At 38.1% G+C, this 21,230-nt stretch overlaps 2 protein-coding genes and 4 non-coding genes across 6 annotated transcripts; 2 read left to right on the top strand and 4 right to left on the bottom strand.

Moving 5' to 3' along the window:
• Positions 1–5,668: 5,668 nt before the first annotated feature.
• On the bottom strand, positions 5,669–7,534 carry LOC119076065 (26S proteasome non-ATPase regulatory subunit 5). The gene is made up of 4 exons (XM_037182708.1): positions 7,234–7,534; positions 6,409–7,175; positions 6,157–6,337; positions 5,669–6,097 (listed from the first exon to the last, which is right to left on the bottom strand). Exons 1-4 carry the CDS (start codon positions 7,413–7,415, stop codon positions 5,731–5,733), a joined length of 1,497 nt encoding a protein of 498 aa, XP_037038603.1. The 5' UTR covers positions 7,416–7,534; the 3' UTR covers positions 5,669–5,730.
• Positions 7,535–7,813: 279 nt separating this feature from the next.
• Positions 7,814–11,998, top strand: LOC119076058 (cleft lip and palate transmembrane protein 1-like protein). The gene is made up of 9 exons (XM_037182694.1): positions 7,814–8,220; positions 8,299–8,491; positions 8,557–8,702; positions 8,761–9,046; positions 9,106–9,274; positions 9,334–9,559; positions 9,615–9,751; positions 11,469–11,583; positions 11,658–11,998. Exons 1-9 carry the CDS (start codon positions 7,970–7,972, stop codon positions 11,734–11,736), a joined length of 1,602 nt encoding a protein of 533 aa, XP_037038589.1. The 5' UTR covers positions 7,814–7,969; the 3' UTR covers positions 11,737–11,998.
• On the top strand, positions 10,068–10,140 carry Trnav-aac. Its single transcript has one exon. It is a non-coding gene; the product is annotated as a tRNA-Val (tRNA).
• On the bottom strand, positions 10,238–10,310 carry Trnav-aac. Its single transcript has one exon. It is a non-coding gene; the product is annotated as a tRNA-Val (tRNA).
• Trnat-agu lies at positions 10,656–10,728 on the bottom strand. Its single transcript has one exon. It is a non-coding gene; the product is annotated as a tRNA-Thr (tRNA).
• Positions 11,999–12,764: 766 nt separating the features above from the next.
• Positions 12,765–12,846, bottom strand: Trnas-cga. The gene has a single exon. It is a non-coding gene; the product is annotated as a tRNA-Ser (tRNA).
• Positions 12,847–21,230: the final 8,384 nt, after the last annotated feature.

Below are 21,230 nucleotides of genomic sequence, written 5' to 3'. Positions count from 1 at the left end.
TTCCGTTTGAATTCCATTCGTTAAAGGAATATATTTCACAATTATAAAAATTTTCCTTCCTCAACATCTGCCACTTGTGACGCAAACTTTTTTATTACAATTTTCTTCCTAAAATTCTGGTAAGATTTTTGTTGATAAAACTTTCGCGTACTTTGCTCATCAGCTGCCATTTGTGACGCATATCTTTTTGCGTGTAGAATCTGTAAGCGTCACCTACACCGATATCAGTTCTTTTGTAAGTGGATAACAGGACTTGCGTCACACCTCCACTGCAAGTGGTTTTGGGCGATATCAGCTCCTTTGTAAGTTGTGATTTTTAGAATTGGGTCGAAGATAATAGACAATTATACTATGCAGTTTGAACGAAAATATTCTTCTTGGAAAACTGTATAACTTTCTCTTAACCTCAACCTTCCAGCTTTCATTTGACGAAAATCGAAAATTTTACGGAATTCAAAAATTTGATGAAAATCGAAAAGTCTAAAATCGAAAAATTCATGAATATCGAAAATTTGACCAAAATCGAAAATTTGAGGCACTTAAAACGCTCATAGCTCCCAAATAAGCGACTTTTTAAGAAAACCATGAAACACGTGTCGACTAGAATGTAAAACTCTATCAATTTGTCTTTTAAACGAACTTTCTATCTGCAGTACTTTCCGAGTTATGACTGACATAGCTCGCACTTAAAACGCCCATATCTCCAAAATAAGCGACTTTTTAGGGAAACCATGAAACACGTGTCGAATGAAATCTGAAACTCTATATTTTCCGAGTTATAGGTTCCATAGCTCAATAGCTTAACACGCTCATAACTCCGAAATTATAAGCTTTTATAAAAATGCCTTCAAATTAGTTTCTTAGAATTACGTCCTTAACATACCCTGAAAATTTCAGCCAAATTCACCGGTAAATTCAAAAGTTTCGGTTAACAGAATAACAGAATAACAGAACAAAGTGACAAAGTAACAGAGTGACAAAGTGACAAAGGTTGGTAAAATTCATCAATTTCAAATTGTATGAAAATCCATTTCTTCATACAAATTTCTGCAAATTTCCAAGTTTTGAAATTTAATATCTCGGCCAAATTTTAACCTTATGTGATAGCTCGTTGAACTCGTATGGACGCCCAGATTACGAATAAAATACTTTTGGGGGTAGTAGGAGCAAAGGGGGAAAAGTCAAAAAGTTCGTGTATATATGTTCCTCAGTCCTGCGGAAAAATTTTTTTGTCAAATTTTTCAGTGTGAACGGACTTGCGTCACGGCCCTTCACTAACGTGGGGCCATGATCTGTGAATGCCTAAGTTCAAGGCAGAAGAGATAACACTTTATTAGGTGCAAATAGATCATGACAAACGGCACGATGGCTCAAGTGGGCTGTAAATATATTTGTTTTATTGTAGAGTCATCCATATAGACACATTTCCTAAAATACTAAAGTAGCAGAAGCAGAGAATTTGCTGCGAGGCATCAAATCGTTTGTATATTATTAATCAGACAAATTGCGACACTTTTCTAATTAATTTTGCTTTTGTTTACATTATCCGTTAACTTCTGATATGATCTTAAACAAATTATACCTAGACTGGTAAATATTTCGTACGATTAATGTTGTCCCTGATTGGTACGATTTTCTACCAATACATGCATATGTTGACGCTTTGATAGTTCAGTTTGCCCACTTTATTAAATACTTCCAAACATTTCGTATTCTATGTTAGGACCAGGTATAATTACTCTTAGAATATAACAACTTGGACACAGCGTGCTCAGCTCACTCGGTAACACACTTCTTAATGAGCCAATTGTCTTCGGTGCTGGTTTTTCCAAATTAGATTTTTTATGTGAATGTACCAAAAACAACCCTCTATGAAGGTTGGGGCAGCTAAATAATATTAATTGACCCTTACAACAAGCACAGAACCAATTTCTCTCATTTTCGAAGTTTTATAGTTATTTATGCAATTCAGTGAGCGAATTCGATACTTACATTTCATTTCAGTTTCAAAATTACAAATACAAAAACATCTGCGTAGCTCTAGTGTGACGAAGTCAATTCGAAAGAGCTACGAGCTTACGCAGCCTGTGTGCAGTGTCATAAGAACCAGTTTTATTTCATCAAAAAATCAGTGCGAAAAAAAATTTATCGCACCCAAAATACATCGACACGATCATAATCATATATTCATCAAATGCAATAACAACTGTTATGAATAGAGGGATTCTTTTGAAAAACAGCCTACCGAAATCGGACGCATTTTCCAGTGGACTTTTTTATATGTGCCTAGAAAGGACTTCGACCCTAGAACCCAAAACCACTTTCAAAAAAATTCTTCGAAGCTTTTGTGACTGGTGAAAGGTGATCAAAAACCGTAAACTTGCACTTTTCTTACCAAAATTTCTCCGGGTACACGTTTCGTACAGGGTCGTGTGGGGTGTCATTAGAAAGGTAATGACATGAACTATTGAGCCGAATAGAGACTCATTGGTTTTAAAATTAATCCACACTGAAATATGTGCAGTTGAAGTTTTCAACCGAAAACTCGCACTTTTCTTACCAATATTTCTCTAGTTACACGAGCCGTACATGGTCGTGTGGGGTATCATTTGAAAGGTAATTTTATGTGCTTTTGGGCTAAATAGGGTCTTACTGTCAGTTTTTTTTAGTGAAAATTTTGTTTTTGTGGTTTGTGTAGTCTTGGGGAATTCGCTCACTGAATTGCATAAAACGTTGTATGAAACACGAATCGTATGAAGGTATTTTATCGCACACGATGTCTTGTCAACCTCGGCTTCGCCTCTGGTTGACAATCGACATACATCTAGTGTAATAAAAAACTGAATCATACGATTCGTGTTTCATCAATAACCATTATGTCACAAGAATCGTATGGAGGTATATTGTCGCACTAGATGTCAGATTGTCAATCCGAAGCGAAGCCGAAGTTGGCAAGACGTCTTGTGCGATAATATACCAGCATACGATTCTTGTTGCATACAACGTTTTATGCAATGAAGAAAATCGAATAAATACCAAAGATAATCTTAGTGTGACTTTAGTAACACGTGCCTTTTATCGCACTAGTGCGATAAAATACATTCATACGACATTGATCACAGGCGGCGTAAGTTACAAATATCATCACTGAATTGCATAATACCACATCAAATACATCGCGGTCGCATGTATTTATTGTTTGATTCATGCTAGAAGTAAGTATGCACCATTCTATAAAAGGCAACACCTTAAGAGTGAGTAACCGAAGAAAAGAAATGTTTTCTTGACTGTCGTAAACGGTAATAGCACAAGTATTGGCATCATTTATGGAACAATTTGCTTGATTAACAACAGTTGGAGAAAGTCTACAGCCATAGATCGACTCGATAAAAAATCCAACATAGATATCATACAAACAAGCCAAAACAAATTTCTTCGTATGATCACCAACGCATATCGCTACGTGACAAACAACGAAATTCACAGAGACTTAGAAATTAAATGGGTAGCTGAGGTAATTCGGAAAATTGCCTTCGGACACGAAAAAAGACTCCATAACCACACCAATACCGAAGCCATCCTCCTTCTGGACATAACTGACGAAGTAAAAAGGCTGAAACGAGTTAAACCACATGAGCTAACGTAATGAAGAATACACTTTGGGCCCTGATCAATGGATCATCAGTCCCGCACGCGTCTTTACTACCTTTTGTTGCGAATGTAAAAAGGAGGTAGTACAACTCAACACTAGTAATAAATAGGAATAAAGGTGTTTTTTGAAGAAAAAAACGAGCCGTCAGAACAGTCGGAGCGTTTGCTGCGACTGAGCCCCGTACAAACCCGTACATCTATTGCGTACGTGACCCTAGTTCGTCCGTCGCCCTACTCTTACCGTAAGCCTACTGCGCCCGTAAACGTCGGTGAAGTAAAATTCTTATGAAATGTGTATGTCTTAAAAATTTTCCTTTCAAATGTAACACAAATTTCGAATTGACCTAAAATTAAGTATCATTTTCACCGATTTATATTGATTTTACACAAATTCAAAATGGCGGCCGACGGCCATTTTGTTAGGAGGTGGAAAGTAGTACGGCTGCTTTACATTCGTTAGTACCTTTCAAACAAAAAAAAATTGAAATTCGGTCAAAGTTTACTCGAGATATTAACAAAAAACACCACCTTCACTGTACGGCCGAGTAGCCACATATAAGCTCACTCCAAGAGACCTAGCTCACGCTCCGGTGAATCGAATTTCATAAACTTTTTTTTCCCTGATTGGTACGGTCAATACCTATCTAATGAAGCAAAATCCATCTAAATACGTTCAAATTTGGCCAACCTACAAGCAAAAACGGCTTGCCGCCCTGTACCTAGTTCACACCAAGGGGTCTAACTCACGAGTCGGTCATCCAATTTCCATAAACTTTTTTTTCGTCGATCGGTATTGTAAATACCTTTCATTTGACGTATCACTTACAAGTGTAGTGCTTAAATGTCTGGAGATATCGTCGAAAAACAGTTAGGCACTTATTGGGCCCCAGCTCCGGAAGGGTCGACCCAAAATCGCCCATCTTCGAACTTAGCCTCACTATTTTGACTATCTTTCAGGGAAAAAAAATTTTTGAAATCGGATTTGATTTACTCAAGATATCGACGTGACAGATGGACGGACGGACGGACGGACGGACAAAATTTTTATTGCGGATTCGTTATCTATGAACATAGGCAAACATTTTGCCCTTACCGTCTGCTTCGAATTCCATCAATTACACACGGCATCGTAATCCTATAAGCCCTTCGTACTTCGTACGGGGCTAAAAATAGATCGACTCTACCAACTTTAATGTGAAAACGTATTCGATAGCTTTGGGAGCTTCAAAAAGCTTTGGGATATATTGAAAGCCATTAAAGCTTTTGAAAGCTTTGGAACTTTTTGAAAGTTTCGGTAGCTTTTGAAAATTTTAGCTTTTCCCCAGGATTACAAAATATGGCTCCAAATAATGATCGTCGGAATCCAAAAGGAGATCAAAGTTTTCCAAAGCTATTGAACCTAATGCATAATTCACTTTACGTTAGTGGTCTTTAAACACATATAAGCAAAACAGGCAATTTACTTTTTTATTATTCTTGGAATGGCCTGTAGTAAAAGTGAGAATGCAAAATGTGTCGGAGCTTATTTCAAAGAATTTTCATTCCGAAAAATTTTGAGAATTCCGTAAAAAAAATCGAATCTTTTTTCTGAACTTTTTCAGAATTTTTCTGAAATAAGTCCTGGAACGTATCCCACAAATGGTTGGCTTAATCAAGTAAACTCTGAAATTTAAATGAAATCGAGCTGAGGAGTATAATCGCTTATTCATCATGATACGAACTTATATCAACAATCGATTCTCCTGACAGGAAACACTAAAAAGCGATTTTATTGAATGCAATGAAAGCATAGGTGATGTAAAAATTGAAAATTGAAAATCATTGTTCGATTCGATTGCACTCGTACTTGTAAACTATGTTAAACTGTTAGTTTACGTTGGCTCGTTGTCATTAGTGTGTTGAGCAAAATAAATAAAAAATTCTTACTCTAATGGGGTGTCGGCATAACCACTGGAATTAATGGAGATTAATATTCGTTTCTAATACACAGGACAACAGGTCAAACAAAACAAATATGGTTTCGTGAACGTGCCTGTATTTCCAATTCTTAATCTCAATTGCCGGTATCCGAATATTCAATTATGATCCGCCCTCAGTTACAACATCCATAACACCCTCCACATAAAATGCTCCCTGTTGTACGTATTTCTTCAGTTGGCCCAACGTAACCGGATCGAATACCGTAGCCGATCGTGACAGCATCTCAATAATCCGATACTTTTCGTGGACAGCATCTTTGTTGAATTCAATATTCCGGTCCATCAAGAATTCAACGAAACCAGCCGTTGCTTGTAAGGCTTTCTGACCCCACGTAGGTGTGACGACAACTTTGAGCAAAGTCAGTGCGGCCAGTTTGATGTCGGGAAACGGATTGCGGCAGAAATTCAACAAGAAGGCCATTCCATCCGGGCCAGTTAGTGAACTGAACCATTTACATGTTATTGAGCTACGAACAGCGAATAATTGTAGGTAAACGTTATGACTTGCGACGAATGCCCAACTTACTTCACACGATTGTTCTGAGAATCACATTGGAGTAAGATCTCCAAACAGTTGAGCGCACGTATTTGTAACCTTGTCGGCAGATTGTGAATGGATTTACCGATTTCGTTGAGGGTTTTAGCGACTTTGACGGAGAATTGGTCTTCGAGAAGTATTTTCCCTTGATCGCTCGAACCGAGTTGTGCTGCGTGGAAAGAGGAATAAATGTCTGTCTGTTGCGAGTAATAAAAGGATCTTTGAATCTTGCGATCTTACCCAAAGTATCGAAAACAACAGGTAAGCTCGTCCCGTCAGCGTCTGAAACCATACACTCGCACAGAAGATCCATCGCAGCGTTTATGAACATGGGAAATCCTTGAATGATTTTCGTTGGCTGCTTCAGAGCAATATTTCCGAAGAATTTCATGTAGCCGGGAAATAGTATGTTCCGCAACGGATTCGCCTCCAAGCCGTCCAACTTCTCGGCGATTTTCTTCACAATTCCCTTATTCTCCAAGTACAACCATCCATGGTCGGTTTGCGCCAAGTCCGACAGAAATTCCAAAATATTCAGCTCCAGTAACATGTCAGTGGTGTCCAGATCGGTACACAGTCGGTCAATGACATAGGCAAGTGATTCCAGATAACCTTGGCTCACTTTGGCAATGGCTACAGACACATCGTACACGCGGCATCGTATCAAATCAGAGCCAGCAAGCAACCGGTTCATATTGATATGAACGCTAGAGTCCGTTAGTATCTTTGGCAGAATCGTTGGCAGCATTTTGACCGCTAGAATGCCGACTCTTTCCTGTGGATTTTCCAAGCACTTCAGCACAGCAATGATAACATTCTGACTGAACTGTTGATTGGGAAACTGTCTGCTAATACGATCGATCTCGTTCATGCCAAGCACTTTGACACTGTCATTTCTGTGCTCCAGACTGCGCTCTATGTAATCGCAATTGTTCGTAGTGTCGGCCAGATCCAGATTTGACATACACAAGGAGAGGATGTCACAAGCGAGATTGGACTGTTCATTACTGAAATGATAATGTCTGTGTAGACGAAATCTGGTCGGGACGACGAACTGTAACGTACCTTTCCTGATTACCTTCCACACAATCGAATAGTTGCGGTAAAGTAAGAAAATTCGACGAAACGAAGACTTTTTCGTCGGCCGGTAGATTTGTCAAACAATTTCGTATTTCAGTTAAAGTGTCCAGTCGTCGGTCTTTAATTCGTAAATTCATTAACTGCTGGCAGCACCACTCTTCAGACATTTTCTTTTCCTGATGCAAGATGCTGAACTGGAAGGAACCAAATTTGATTTTAAACCTAAAGAAAGCAACCAAAACACAACACCGTTCGGATAGTGGCTTTGCTAAATTAAAGTGTCATCTTTGTGTTGGTGTTGTGCACACCGCTTGCTGTTTTCCGGGTTTCCCGGACTGACAGACATTAAATTGAACGCATCTCGTTTGGGAAAAGCAACCCGGTGGCCGGCAATAGTTTTATACCATCCCATTCAGTGTTGCCATTGTATGCAGAGACTCTATTTTCAGAGACTCTGGAGATGGAGAAGCAATCACGATTTGTTCTCGGGACAAAGTGTTAAAAATTTGTTGATGCAGCCGTGAAAGTGAACGGAGCACAATTCAGCAAAAATAATTTTTTTTTGACATAACAAAACGTCAACACACAAACCCATTAATTATTCAGAAAACCCGCATCGTACACACAAATGTCAGTGCAAAACGATCGACGGGCGGTTTATTTTCTAAATTAGCGAATCGAAATTTTCAATTAAAAGCAGTCACACCACACCCGTCACAAGATGCCCTTTCCGTCCATAACACTGATCGTGTCGTGCATATTCTTTGTGTACATCGCCCATTCGATGTATGTTTTGTCAACGTTGTTCTTGACCCTAAAGTGCTCCGGTCAACCATGTTTCACCAGCTATTTGTCCACGACACCACAACTGCAATTGATTTTATTTACCTCGACGCACAGTAATCCGACGAGCATCGAAGTGACTAACATTGCAACGATTAACAATTTTACGTACACCGAAGAGCTCGAACGGTATGTAAATGCTAGGAAGGGAGACGCCTTGCCGGCTTTATCAGTAATTTTGTGATGAAACTTTGTTATTCCTTAAAGTGACATTGAAATCGCCCTGCCCACAAAAACCCGACAGAACGGTACACTGTTCTTGCATGTCATTTTGGCTAGTGATAACGGCCCATTTGAATGGAAGCATTTGCAACGAGATGGACCAACCGTCATTCAGAGGGTTCTTTTGACAGAATATGCTGTACCGAAAGCGGCGACATTTAATTTACTCGGAGAAAGTGTGAGTGTTCAGCGATGCTGTTAGCTTGTTACCGTGACCTGACTGTCAGTCATTTGTTGTTACAGGAGGCGGAACCGAAGACTCCGAAAAAGAATGTGCTGCTGGAGAAGCCCGTGTCTCACTTTAAACCGAAAGTGTTCATCAATATGCTTACCGATGACATATCAATGTCTCAAGCTGACATTCCGCCGGAACTAGCTAGACTTATAAGGTATGGATTTTGAGTGATGGAAGAAGGACGACTCATTCAGCTGTCGTTTCACTTTCAGAATAAACAAGCACTACGAGTTCCTGCCAATTTTACAAAATAATTTCCTGAAAACCCGTATGACGGACCTGTTTGAAATTACACGGAACACGACAAAGGCCACGTTAACGTTCAACTACTCGCCGATTAGTATCGGTAAGTTGAGACTGTTGCTTCACGTCGAGCATGCACTAAAGTCGTTGAAGCAATTGGGATTCTCGAAGAAGGATGTGGACGAGGTGAAGGGAATATTTTCGGACACAAATGTCTACTTACTGTGTGGAACGATATTCGTTGGAAGTGTTCATGTATGTTAACGGCTTATATGTGGACCCGTTAGCCAGTCTTACCAAAATCATCTTTTCAGATTCTCTTCGATTTTCTGTCCTTCAAAAATGACGTCGCATTCTGGAGACGTAAGAAAAGCTATGCTGGATTGTCGATGCGAACCACACTGTGGCGAGGATTCAGTCAAATCATCATCTTCCTGTATTTGATCGATGAAAACACATCCATGCTAGTACTAGTGCCAGCCGGTAAGGAAATTATTGGTTCTATGCCAAGGGTTAAGCTCAATTTGGGTGTCATTCAACAGGCATCGGTACGCTGATTGAACTGTGGAAGTGCAAGAAAATTCTAAAACTTGAGGTGACTCTGTCGGGCATCCGTGTAAAGCCGAATGTGGAGAACAAGAGCGTCCTGAAGGAAGAGAACCGAACGAAGGAAGTGGACAAAGAAGCCATGAAATATTTAAGCTATGTACTCTATCCGCTGTGCATCGGTGGTGCTGTTTATTCGTTACTTTATCAACCACATAAGAGGTACGTCGATGGTCAGATCATAGAAATGGTTATAACAAATGTCCAAATTTTACAGTTGGTACTCCTGGACGTTGAATTCCCTCGTCAACGGTGTGTACGCCTTCGGTTTCCTATTCATGTTACCGCAGTTATTCATCAATTACAAACTGAAATCGGTCGCCGCATTGCCATGGCGTGCCTTCATGTACAAAGGTGAGTAGATTCAATGTCTGAGTTTGGTCAGTAAATGGGGTTAGAAGGTCAGGCGGTGGCACTATCTTGATTTTAAAAAAATTGATCAAGCAAATGTGTTTGTACCCTGATGATTCTGCGACAATTGTCATGCCTAAAATTGGTTCAAGGCATAAGACGGTTAAAAATTGCGCCAAGCTATTGGTTGACAATTTTCGAACATTTTTTTCATTTCGAACATTTGAAAGTGTTGCAGACCAATTGGTACCATTCCCATTGAAAATCCGCATTCATTCGACGACAATTTCTGATTACCTCGACTATTTTTGATGAACATGTTTTCGTTGTGTAGTGGTTATCACATCTGCTTAACACGCAGAAGGTCCCAGGTTCGATCCCTGGCGAAAACAATTTTTTTTTTCTTTGCTCAGATGATTCGGCGAGCAATTTAAACAATTCGGAGAGCTTAAATTGCTCGCCGAATCATCTGAGCAAAGAAAAAAAAATTGTTTTCGCCAGGGATCGAACCTGGGACCTTCTGCGTGTTAAGCAGATGTGATAACCACTACACAACGAAAACATGTTCGATCGATCGGTTCGTTTTCCATTTCAACCTCCGTAAACAATACATAGGAGGTACCCAATCCTAAAAAATTTCTAATTTTGCATAACACCAGCTGTTTCTGGTTATTTGAATTGTAGATTGACTATCTTGTTGTTTGCTGTAATTGATTACGCACTGCGCACAGCAACATATTTTCTGTCCATTAGTATTGTAATCGAGTACCTAGTAGGTACTACATCACACACTCGATTTTGATAATTTTATTTCTTCGTCAATTTGTCTGACTTAATTCATGTGTAAAGGTTAAGTCAGTCAGATAAGATAACGTGCCTGATAGTTTTCAAAAAAAAAAAAAATTGAAGGCCCCGGCGAGAATCGAACTCACGATCTCCTGTTTACTAGACAGGCGCTTTGCCAACTAAGCCACGGCGCCCCACGATCACGCGACTTTTATTTACGAATGTCCATCGTATCAATTTACAATTAGCTCAGTTTATATGAATCGAGTCGTGGTATAACAGATGTCATGTGCGTCATAAACATTTTTAGAGACCCGTCCGATTTTTCATCGAAGAGTGGTAGTATCGTATTGCTGCATGGAAACCGATTGCGAAAATATTATTCGTTCTGTGATTGGGTCAGGTCGAGCGATTTTCGAGAATTTTGTTGGGCAAATAATTTTAAAGAAATTGTCAACGAGATAGGAATTGCTGGAAAAAAGTTTCAATTCTAGGGATTTGTGGTTTCTCTGGCAGTATGTTGCATCAGAAACGAGATAGGTTTTTGCCGAAACCAAGTTTCCGGTGTATTCACTTCACCTAAAATTTCAATAGAATGAGTTGTTGAAATACTTTTCCATCAATCATGCAATCAATTCTATAAAAATCGTTAGCTCGACACCAAGCGCTGCACTTAAATTGGTACAGTGGTTAAGACGTTTCTCCCAAAGGAATTGGTAAGATAAACGTTTCAGCTAGAAGACTCGGATTGACTATTTCTGAAGTAGTACTTCACGGGTGATCTTTGAAGCTTTAGCCAAAATATTTTTACCGGCCCGAGCTGTAATAATGCCAACATGCCTGGCGGCTCCTCGTTTATTTTATCATTTTTTTTACTCAACCGCCCGTGTGATCTGCCAGTTTTTAAATTTTCTAAAAATTTCCTTTTTTCCAGCCTTCAATACATTCATCGATGACATATTCGCATTTATCATAACCATGCCGACAGCACATAGGCTAGCGTGCTTCCGTGATGACATTGTCTTTGTAATCTATCTCTACCAACGATGGTATGATTCATCGAAAATCTTTTCGAATTTTTTTTGCATCAATTCGTTCAATGAAAAACTTTCCCTTTTTGCAGGTTATATCCAGTCGATAAGAATCGTCTGGACGATGGTAACCAGGAAGAGCTGGAAGCAGTCGACAAGAAAACCAAATAAAATCGCGTGTGAAAGTTCTATGAAATTTTTGGTGCAATGAAAATCGTTCAAATGTTGTAGTAAAGGGCTATTATGCGCGGGAAAGTCTTCAGAGAATAAAGAATTTTTTTGTTACAATTTCCAGACACGTTACACCCAATGCTACAATTGGAGAACGATGATTAAACCTGCATGATATTAAGCTAAGTTAATTGAATTACTTAATTGATGACGAAATTGTGAAATTTCCATTGTTACAATTAAAAACTTTGATTTAAGTTTCGTTTAATGTTTAAGAACAGAATTAATTAGGACAGCAAAATGTCGTATAAATGATGTTGTACGAAAGGTATAAATGAATGATTTGTTAAGCGAGTTGAGAAAGTATTAAATTCCAACTCCAAGAGTGAATTGAATCACTCCGACATGCACTCAAAGTTTTAGGAAAATCAATTTTGGTCCGTTTGAAAGCGTTTCAGATACATAAAAAACCGACCACTTTCGTAAAGAGTAAACTCGGCTAATTTAACGAGATTCGTCATTTCAGCGCAAATGTCGTATTTTTCCCCAATATAATCACTTCACCCAACAAACTCATGTAATGAATTGAAATTTCTAATCTTAATCGAGGGACCACTCGCTGGTGTAATTGGTGTCTCACGTCAGGAGAAATTGACATGGAATTACCGCGTAAAAAGGTAATTGTGATGCAAATACTTCGTTGGTGATTAGCAAGGTGATTAGTGTCACAACAACTTTGAGAGTAACCAACCCCTCCTCAAGAAATAGTATCAATACAAACACACTCTACGGTAAATTCACAATTGATTAATCCCCGTGGAGTGTGTGTTGTTTGTAATGACACCGTTTACTCGTTAAGAATTGACGAATTCATCAACAATACTGATCTCGATCTTCTCTATCACTTTCATGAGAAGTTTTCGATATCCCGACTCTGAATCCACATTCCAGCCTCAGTAAATCAACCATAAACGTTTCGACAACATGTACATTACTGGCAAATGAAATAAAAAAAAGAAAAAAAAATTCGCAGCCTGAAGGATTCGAACCTTCGCTCCCAGAGGGAATCTGATTTCGAGTCAGACGCCTTAACCACTCGGCCAAGACTGCTTGTGAGTGGAGGTGGCGTACACTTTGTTATGTATGTAAAACATTGTAAACATTGTTGATTATCAAAATCACATCTCACACCAGTTGATTTAACTTGTTTGTTGACATTAAATCACAAGTTCTTGATTTTCAACAACGCACTGCAAACCAGATCGGAGATTTTTAGCGGTCAAATTTTGTATGGAACATTGTACCGCTGATGCCAACATTAAAAACTTAAACTTAATTATTTGTAAGAGAAATTCTGACTAGTGCGTCGGTTCTTGGTGTGCAGTGTGTTGTTTTCATTCGCCTTTTGTCATTGAATTCAATCTACAACAACAATATCCTCTTTCGAATAAGAATCCTTAAAAATTCCAATAAGAAACACCATGGACAGAGAACAGAAATTCTTGAAAAGAATTTTTCGAAAATTCGCAAAGTCTGTTGAAAACTGAAACGAATCTTGGGAGGAAGCCTTTGTTATGAAAAACATTTTCTTTAACTCGAGAAAAAGTTGGGAGTTGCATTTTCTCGGGTGACTTGTGGCCCTTGCGACGCTCTAACAACGCATTCGAAATGCAATTTTGAACTTTTTTCTCTCGTTGAACAAATAGCTATTGTAAATAATCTGAGGGCTTATTTTCAACGGTATTGATAGGACAAAAATAGGTTTTAGAGTCGCTTCGATGAAAGACAGCCAATATCCAAACAGGATTGTTATAACTAATAATAGTGTAATATGAGGTCCTAGATTCTAGTTAGCTTCCAAACTAATATTGAATACTCAACTCTGATTGAAATGGGTCGACCCATATCTTTCCCGCTTCATGAAACACACATCTGAAGCTCTTTCTTGTATAGCAACAGTTAGGAAAGGGTGATTATGATTAAACTTCCGCCGGACCAGTTTTGATTACTACGCGTTAGAATAAACCGCGTCAGAAGTGGATCGACCCAATCCGATCACTGCCTGCAATTGAAAAGTAAAAGAAATTCATTTAATGAAGAAAATTTCGATAATTTTCCAATTTTTTTGATTTTCTCAAATTTGAGTAATTCAAGAAAATCGAGAACATCCACAAAATGTGAATTGTTTTCTCGAATTTTCTTGATTTTTTCGATTTCAAGAAATTTTATGAAAGGCAGGCAGTGAATCCGCTCATTACTCTGAGTTTTTGTTACGACATTTTTACAAAAGGGACTGTTCAACAATTACGTAACGCAGCACCAGGGGAAGGAATTCATCAGGGGGTTATGTTACACGTTTCTACGTATAGGAAAAGTATCTAAAGGAAAATAATGGAAATAAATTTTAAAATTTAGCGTTACGAAATCTATGAACTTCCTCGAAAGGATGATAATGTCTCGACAGAACAATTAATAAGCTGAATTGTACACTTTATGCCACAATTTCATTTCAAGCATACTTTAAATGAAATGATGATTTATTCAACATCGACAAATTTCGGGTATTTATAGCTGGCACACAATCCTTAAAGGTCGCATTTTTTTATTAAATGAGATTGAAATTGTTTTATATTTTTCTTTAAATTAGTTATATTCCAGTGTCGAACTGAAGGGATGACGATGGCACAATAATTAAAAATAAATTTTTGGAAAATATCAAGAAAAATCGTTTTACTTTGGTCGGTAGAGATTTGCTTCTTACTTTCTCACCAAATAGTCCATGGTAAGAATTCAAAATGTGAAGTTATGTTCATCATTGGAGCAACCGACGTGCTGTAGACAATTACTTGTTTTGAATTGCATATGACCAAAGCAAGGAGCCCACTCAAAATTCGGCTTCCTTTTTAAGGAATAAAGGAGGATATTTCGATAATTTAAGGAGCATTTCAGGAGTCTTAAAATATGAGATTTTGGATTGATGAAGTAGATTTTTCGGTGTTTCTCATTCTGAATATGATTCCAAATTCGAATTTGATGCCACTGATCATTTATCTAATTTACGTTCGCTAACTACAGCTGACGAAATGTTATTACCAGCATCAATTAACTTTTCGGCGACTATTAACTTTAAAGTCTCCTCTGCTGTTTCAGCTTCAATGCTTTGAATTTTGGACAAATTTGACGCTTCCTTCTTGTGCTTTTCGTTTTTATCTGACTCGTATTATTTCGATTTTGCTAATAACGCCTTTCGCTCTTTTTCTACATCTAAATGTAAAAAATATCTTTTACGAGCCGACGTGCAGAGGTCTAACAATTTTCGAGTAATTGGAAAATCTTTCACTTTATCGTAGAAAGCCAAAGTATCCTTAACTATCCGAATAGCCGCAACCGTTTCTTCTAAGAGTCTAAGAGCTGCTACCCGATTGTTTAACACAAATTTATTTATACTAAATCCTCGTTCAGGATCAGCATTACCCTGACTGAGGGATAAATACGCATGGGCTAACTTAACCGGATGGCCAAACTTTCCTCAAACACGATACACACCAGACGAAAGTTAACAATTGATTGACAATAAATGATTAAGTTGCCATCAGCATCAACACAATCGATGAAAATAACAATTGAAACAATAAGGTTTTGCAAGTTACCTTTATTTCATAAAGGGATATTTTTAGCACTCTCGATCTCATTTGTTGAATTATTTAGGTTTCATAAGCTTTTTTTTGGTGAAGTGAGCGAGGAACGGTTTTGCATAAGAATGGTTCCACAGTCAGAATTAAAATGTTGTTTCACTTAGTTGTTTTAACTAAAGTGAAACTAAAAATAAGGAGTTTGAGGAGATTAAGGAGGTTTCAGGAGGATTTTTGAAAATCAAGGAGATTTAAGGGATCAAGGAGGAGTGGGCTCCCTGCCAAAGGCTCTATAGGGATACAACCTTTAATATGACAGACCAATACCCTCTCTAGCAACCAAACTACTTTTATTAAGGTGGTCAAAGAATCAAGTTGTCTTTATAATTTACATTTGACATAGAGAGCTGAGAGTTTGTTTGCTAGGTAGAGTATTGGACAGACTGAAATCAAATCTTTTACTTCAGTTGTTTTAACATGAAAACAATGTGCTAGCAGACAACTTTACCACAATGAAAACAATAAAATGTCCTTTCTTCTTGTCACTGGAGCCATTCTCCTAGAAGTCCTATTGTATGGGAATTTTGAGTAAAATTTTCATATTACCACCATTGGAATGTGGTATTTCTTTGATTCTTGGTGTCTTGGTGGATTTGCCACGGCAAGCTTCCAAATGGTACTAAATTTGGCTCCAAAAATCAAACAGTTTGGCTGGGCTGAAAATATCCATTTTGTATGAAAATTGGATGGACCTCTGGGAGTAGGCATCCTGTTACTAGACGAAAAGACATTTTATTGTTGTCATTGTCACTAGAAGTACCCGAGGCTACAAATGTAAAAAGCAACCCTCGTAAGACGTGGTTACAATTTGAAATCAGTTTGATGGCAGATTTTTGATTTTTTTTCAGTGAATCAATCATTGGTTAAATGTATCCTTCTCTGATGCTCAGCTGTGCGTAAGTGAATTGGCTTTACTTGTTGATTTTAGGTCATTGACAGAGCCGGATTATAAGGCGGGCCAAGCGGGCCGGGCCCGGGCGCTGGGAAAATTAGGGGCGCTGAGAAAGTAAGACTAAAGTACACAAGCAAAATGTACACCAATCAAAGTGAGATTTAGATCTGGGTTTTGATACAGTGTTCTTGCTCAGTTATTATCGATTAACGTCATTTTTTTCTGTATAAATGGAATTCGTTTAACAACGGTCCTCTTGAAATCGGACGCATTTATATGTGCCTAGATAGGTAATAATCCATAGAAGCCACAACTATTTTTTTTAAAGTACTCAACTCTTATCCAGTGGTATTAACTGATCGAATACTGAAAACATTTCTTTTTCTTGTGGAGGTATCTCCATATATATGAAACGTACAAGGTCGTGTGAAGTGGCATTACAAAGGTAATTGCATGTGTGGGAACTAGGATAAACCTAGTCCTGTGTTGAGTTAAAAATACAAACTGTATTTGATGTTATCTTAATTCAGTCTGATTAAGAACTAAAAACTAGATTCACATATTTCGCTTATATAATAAGTCATACATATGAAAGTGTAACGTTGCAATACATTTCCTACATTAACGTTGCATTTCCATGTTTAGTAAATAATATATTGTTTACTCAATAATATATTTCACTTCTTATTTATCTTTATAAACGTATGACACTTGTGGTTTGCTAATCATTCATGTTTCTAGGCCATAGCCCCATTACCACACATGCACTTTCGGGACAAATGAGGTCTTATTTGGTTTAAACTTTATTTGAACTGAGATACGAACGGCTGGAAAAATGCTTAAAATTTGACTACACCGGTGAACATCTGATGGTTACTATGCATACAAAAAAATAACAAAAACATCAAAGGCTGTTGCTACTGGTCTTAGCTTTCCAATGACACCAAACATGCATGGGTTGTGACATGATGAATGTCCCTTTGAACTTCAAAGTTTGAAGTATAAATCGGAGACTCAGTTAATCTACTCGAATATTTCCTGGCATTGTCAAAATTTTATCAAAAAATATTTTTTCTGTGGCAGTAAAAGCTGCTGACTTACGTTTGCGATATCAGCGAACATCAACAAATTTAAAACTGTTTTAAGTAACAAATTTCTGTTCACAATTACCTTTTCAATGACATGTATCTGGCGATACATCTTTAGAAAAGTGCATGTTTCCTGTTTTCGATCAGCTTCCGCTGTTGAGGATTGAGGATTTTTAATAAAAATAGTTTTGCCTTCTATGGGCACGTCTGGTAGGACTGTTTTCAAAAGAATTCGGGTATTAAATGAGTTGCAAGCGATAAGCCACGCGGGAGACAAATTACAAAGAAAAACGTTTGTTAACCGGAAAATCGGGTAATATGTTGAGATCATTTTTCACTAAGTCGAGCTGGTGAACCAAAAAAAATCTCTCGCTCCGCTCGCAACTCTACGTTCATTTCTATCACAAGAAATCCAAGTAGGAATTTATTGGTCGCTTAAAAATAAAATTCACAAGCAAACATAATTTAGACAACTTTTCTTAGAATTTAATTTCATTTCGTTTCTAAAAAAAAATTGATAAATTTCGTTTTTCACATTTTTGAGCGGCAAAAGATCGTAAATTTTTCATCACTCTCCTTCGATAATTCAGTCAGAACTGAAAGCATTTCATTAATTCCCCCATTCGAAAAACGTTGAAGCAGGGACTATTTTCAGAAATCCATTTCCAAAACTTCCAAAGTTACTTCAAAACATTTTTTTTAAAAAAAGCTCTAACTTCCGATATGTTAGTTTTTCCAAATTATCTCAACAAATGCCCTTGCATTGCAGTGAACAAAATTGTTCAATAAAAAATTGATGTGAATATCGATGTCGACGAATAGACCCGTGTCTGCGATAAAACCAGTTATTACATCGTTCTGACGAAAGTTGGAGTGGACTATAACATTAAAAATTTCCCCACTATAATTTTTATGAATTTCCATTCAATTTTAGCCTTTAGTCGCCAGTTTGTTTTGAACGAATTTGGTTCTCCTCTGAATACATTGTCTCCAGTATACAAAAAATGAACCACAAATTAGCAATCGCATTGATCATTGTCCAATCGGCAATTGGGTACACACTTGCATCGAGACAAATTACCGTAGTTCTCGACAATTATGATCCATCATTTGATTGCGATGTAATTTTGTCTTCAATGGATTTTCTTAACACTCAGCGCTGTGTCCAGTTTGTTTTCGGCTATGAATTCAATTCGATTGAGTGCAATAAAAGGATAGTGGAGAATTCGGAAAATGTAACATTCTACATACGATCCCTGCAATGGTTGTTACATCGAAACATTCACGAGGAGGAATCGTTGTCAAACGCAATGTACAAAAATTCGACAAAATTTTGCGAAAATTTCTTGTTCATTTTAAAAGATCGGTTATCGTTGCAAGCTGTGCTGAACGACACAAAGAATAATGCTACATCGTTAACATTTATGCCATACAGCAAGTTGTATTTCGTTTTGGTTGATGAACACGTTCAATCTGGACCATCACGCATGTTGAGTGAATTATCCAAGTTTTTTTACGCTAATGCTCTGTTCGGTTATGTGTATGAAGTGGATGTCGACACTGGAAAAATGAAGCTGCGCGATTTTTTATCGCAAGAAATTGTAGCTGGGGGGAATGTGGTATCAAATTTGATTCATCCGATTGTGAACAGGGATAATAAGGAAAATGAATTGCGACTTAGCTTCTTCAATTGCTCCCCTTACGTCATCTATGCGGATGAGGAAAATTTAAGGTAATTATCGGAGAAGTAGTAGATTATGTCGTTGTTAGGACATTTTTATTTTTGACGAGTTGGAAGTTTGTGTCCCGCACCGAAGGACCGAAGGACCGAAGTCCTTCTAGTCGATACACAGATAAAGCATCGCAATCATAGTTTTCCAAATTTTTGCTGCTACGAGCGTGGATTTTGTATTCTGATTCGAAGACGAGATATAGAAGCCCACACGAGTCAAAGCTCAGCAACGATTAAAAGAAAGTTCAAATTTTCAGATTCGATGGAATCGACTATCGCGTAGTCCACGAAGTGATAAAAAACTGGAAAATCAACCACATATTGCTAGACGAATCGAGGACCGGCATATCGCCGTGGGAAACAATGTTTGACAATTTACAAAAACATACGTCCGACCTATCAATGTGTTCGATTTGGGTGTCCGTTTTCAAGGATCAATACGACGTTTCATCGTATTACAGTCACTCATGCTATACGTTAATAGTACCAATGCCGAAACGTTTGAGTGAAATTACAGCAATTTATACGACATTCAGTGGCGATGTTTGGCTTACATTTGCTGGGCTCTCTTTTGCTACGGGAATATTATTGTGGGTCAGTGCGATGGGGGGCATTGTGAAGGGGACTGTATACGTGGACTTAAGCCGATCGTTGTTGGAGATAATGAATATTGCGACATCGCACGGTGTTGATCTTCTTCGGACACAAAAAACTTCGATCAAAATTCTGTTGCTAAGGTAATATCTGTGCACATTGGTGAGGACTGAGGACTGTAAGTTGTCTTACAGTTCAAAAGTAATCCAAATATTTTTTGTTCCAATGCCGGTACATTGATTTAGCTGGATAATTGGCTGCTTTTCGATTGGTATATGCTACATGACCATTTACACTTCTCGCTTGTCAAAGCCCGGCTACACAAAAGTTATCCAAACAGTCGAAGATTTTATCGAAAATGGTAAAATGCGTTCCTCAAAGTCAGAAGCGATACGCTCAGTCATTAAGTTATTTCTTTAGACATGTGGTGGGGATCAGAGAATACGCGAGCATATAGTGACATACATTCCTCATTAAGATCATCATCAAATGCAGCCCATCATGAGCTCGATCGAAGGATTGTTGACTTCAAAAATCATAAGGATGCTGAAAGTGGCTGGATGAGTGGAAAATTCGGAGTGTTTGCCGCTATCTCAGAACAAAAATATTTGGTGTTCTACGAATGGGGCGACCGGCTACAGTCACTGTCATCATTCCGAGTGATGAGGAAAACCTGCATTTTTAACTATTACTCCGTTTTTGCGCTTCAGAAATTTTCACCGTACAAAGAACTGTTCAGCCATTATGCGTTACAGTCAGTGTTTTTAAAACGATTTGTATAACTGAACAAGATTCTCAATTTCAATCATGCTGTTAAGGTTTCAAGAGCACGGCATCACGCAGTATTGGCTCCGGACCATTTATCGAGACAAATCTGGACTGGACAAATTTTTTTATGATCATCCGATGGAAACCAACGAACCTGTTGCCCTTAAGTTTTCCAGCATCATCGGGGCACTTTTAGTTCTACTTGTGATCCACTTTTTGTCGATTATTGTTTTCATTTGTGAATTAACTATCCAAAATCTCATACAAAATTCTCGACAATTTGTGTCCTATTAAATTGAAAATAAATGTAATAATTCAAATAAACTTTTATGTGCTTAGGGATCTGTAGATTTAATCGTTCCACATCATTTTCTATGCTTTTAATATGAGAAATGTAAAGAGAACCGCTATTTTTATATGACACATTTGAAACGAATAGAATGTGTGGATCCAGTAGAACGTGTGAACCGTTTGGAACGTGTGAACCGAGTGGAACGTGTGAACCGAGTGGAACGTGTGAACCGAGTGGAACGTGTGAACCGAGGGGAACGTGTGAACCGAGTGGAACGTGTGAACCGAGTGGAACGTGTGAACCGAGTGGAACGTGTCAACCGAGTGGAACGTGTGAACCGAGTGGAACGTGTGAACCGAGTGGAACGTGTGGCCCGAGTAGAACGAGAGTCATCTGTTATCAACGACAGCGACGACAAAACTAAGCGATGAACATG

The sequence above is a fragment of the Bradysia coprophila genome, unplaced genomic scaffold, assembly GCF_014529535.1.
Source record: "Bradysia coprophila strain Holo2 unplaced genomic scaffold, BU_Bcop_v1 contig_232, whole genome shotgun sequence".
Taxonomy (NCBI): domain Eukaryota; kingdom Metazoa; phylum Arthropoda; class Insecta; order Diptera; family Sciaridae; genus Bradysia; species Bradysia coprophila.
Note: the sequence above shows the minus strand (reverse complement) of the source record. Positions and strands in the feature narration are given on the sequence as shown.

Bases quoted from the DNA above. Each gene is read 5' to 3' on its own strand.
- LOC119076065 (XM_037182708.1), bottom strand. From the start codon at position 7,415: ATGTCTGAAGAGTGGTGCTGCCAGCAGTTAATGAATTTACGAATTAAA. The intron at 7,176-7,233 runs GTACGTTACAGT...TTATCATTTCAG, and splicing joins GTGGAAGGTAATCAGGAAAG to TAATGAACAGTCCAATCTCG. The intron at 6,098-6,156 runs GTAAGTTGGGCA...CGCTGTTCGTAG, and splicing joins TCTCAGAACAATCGTGTGAA to CTCAATAACATGTAAATGGT.
- LOC119076058 (XM_037182694.1), top strand. From the start codon at position 7,970: ATGCCCTTTCCGTCCATAACACTGATCGTGTCGTGCATATTCTTTGTG. The intron at 8,221-8,298 runs GTATGTAAATGC...TATTCCTTAAAG, and splicing joins TACACCGAAGAGCTCGAACG to TGACATTGAAATCGCCCTGC. The intron at 9,275-9,333 runs GTAAGGAAATTA...GTCATTCAACAG, and splicing joins GCTAGTACTAGTGCCAGCCG to GCATCGGTACGCTGATTGAA.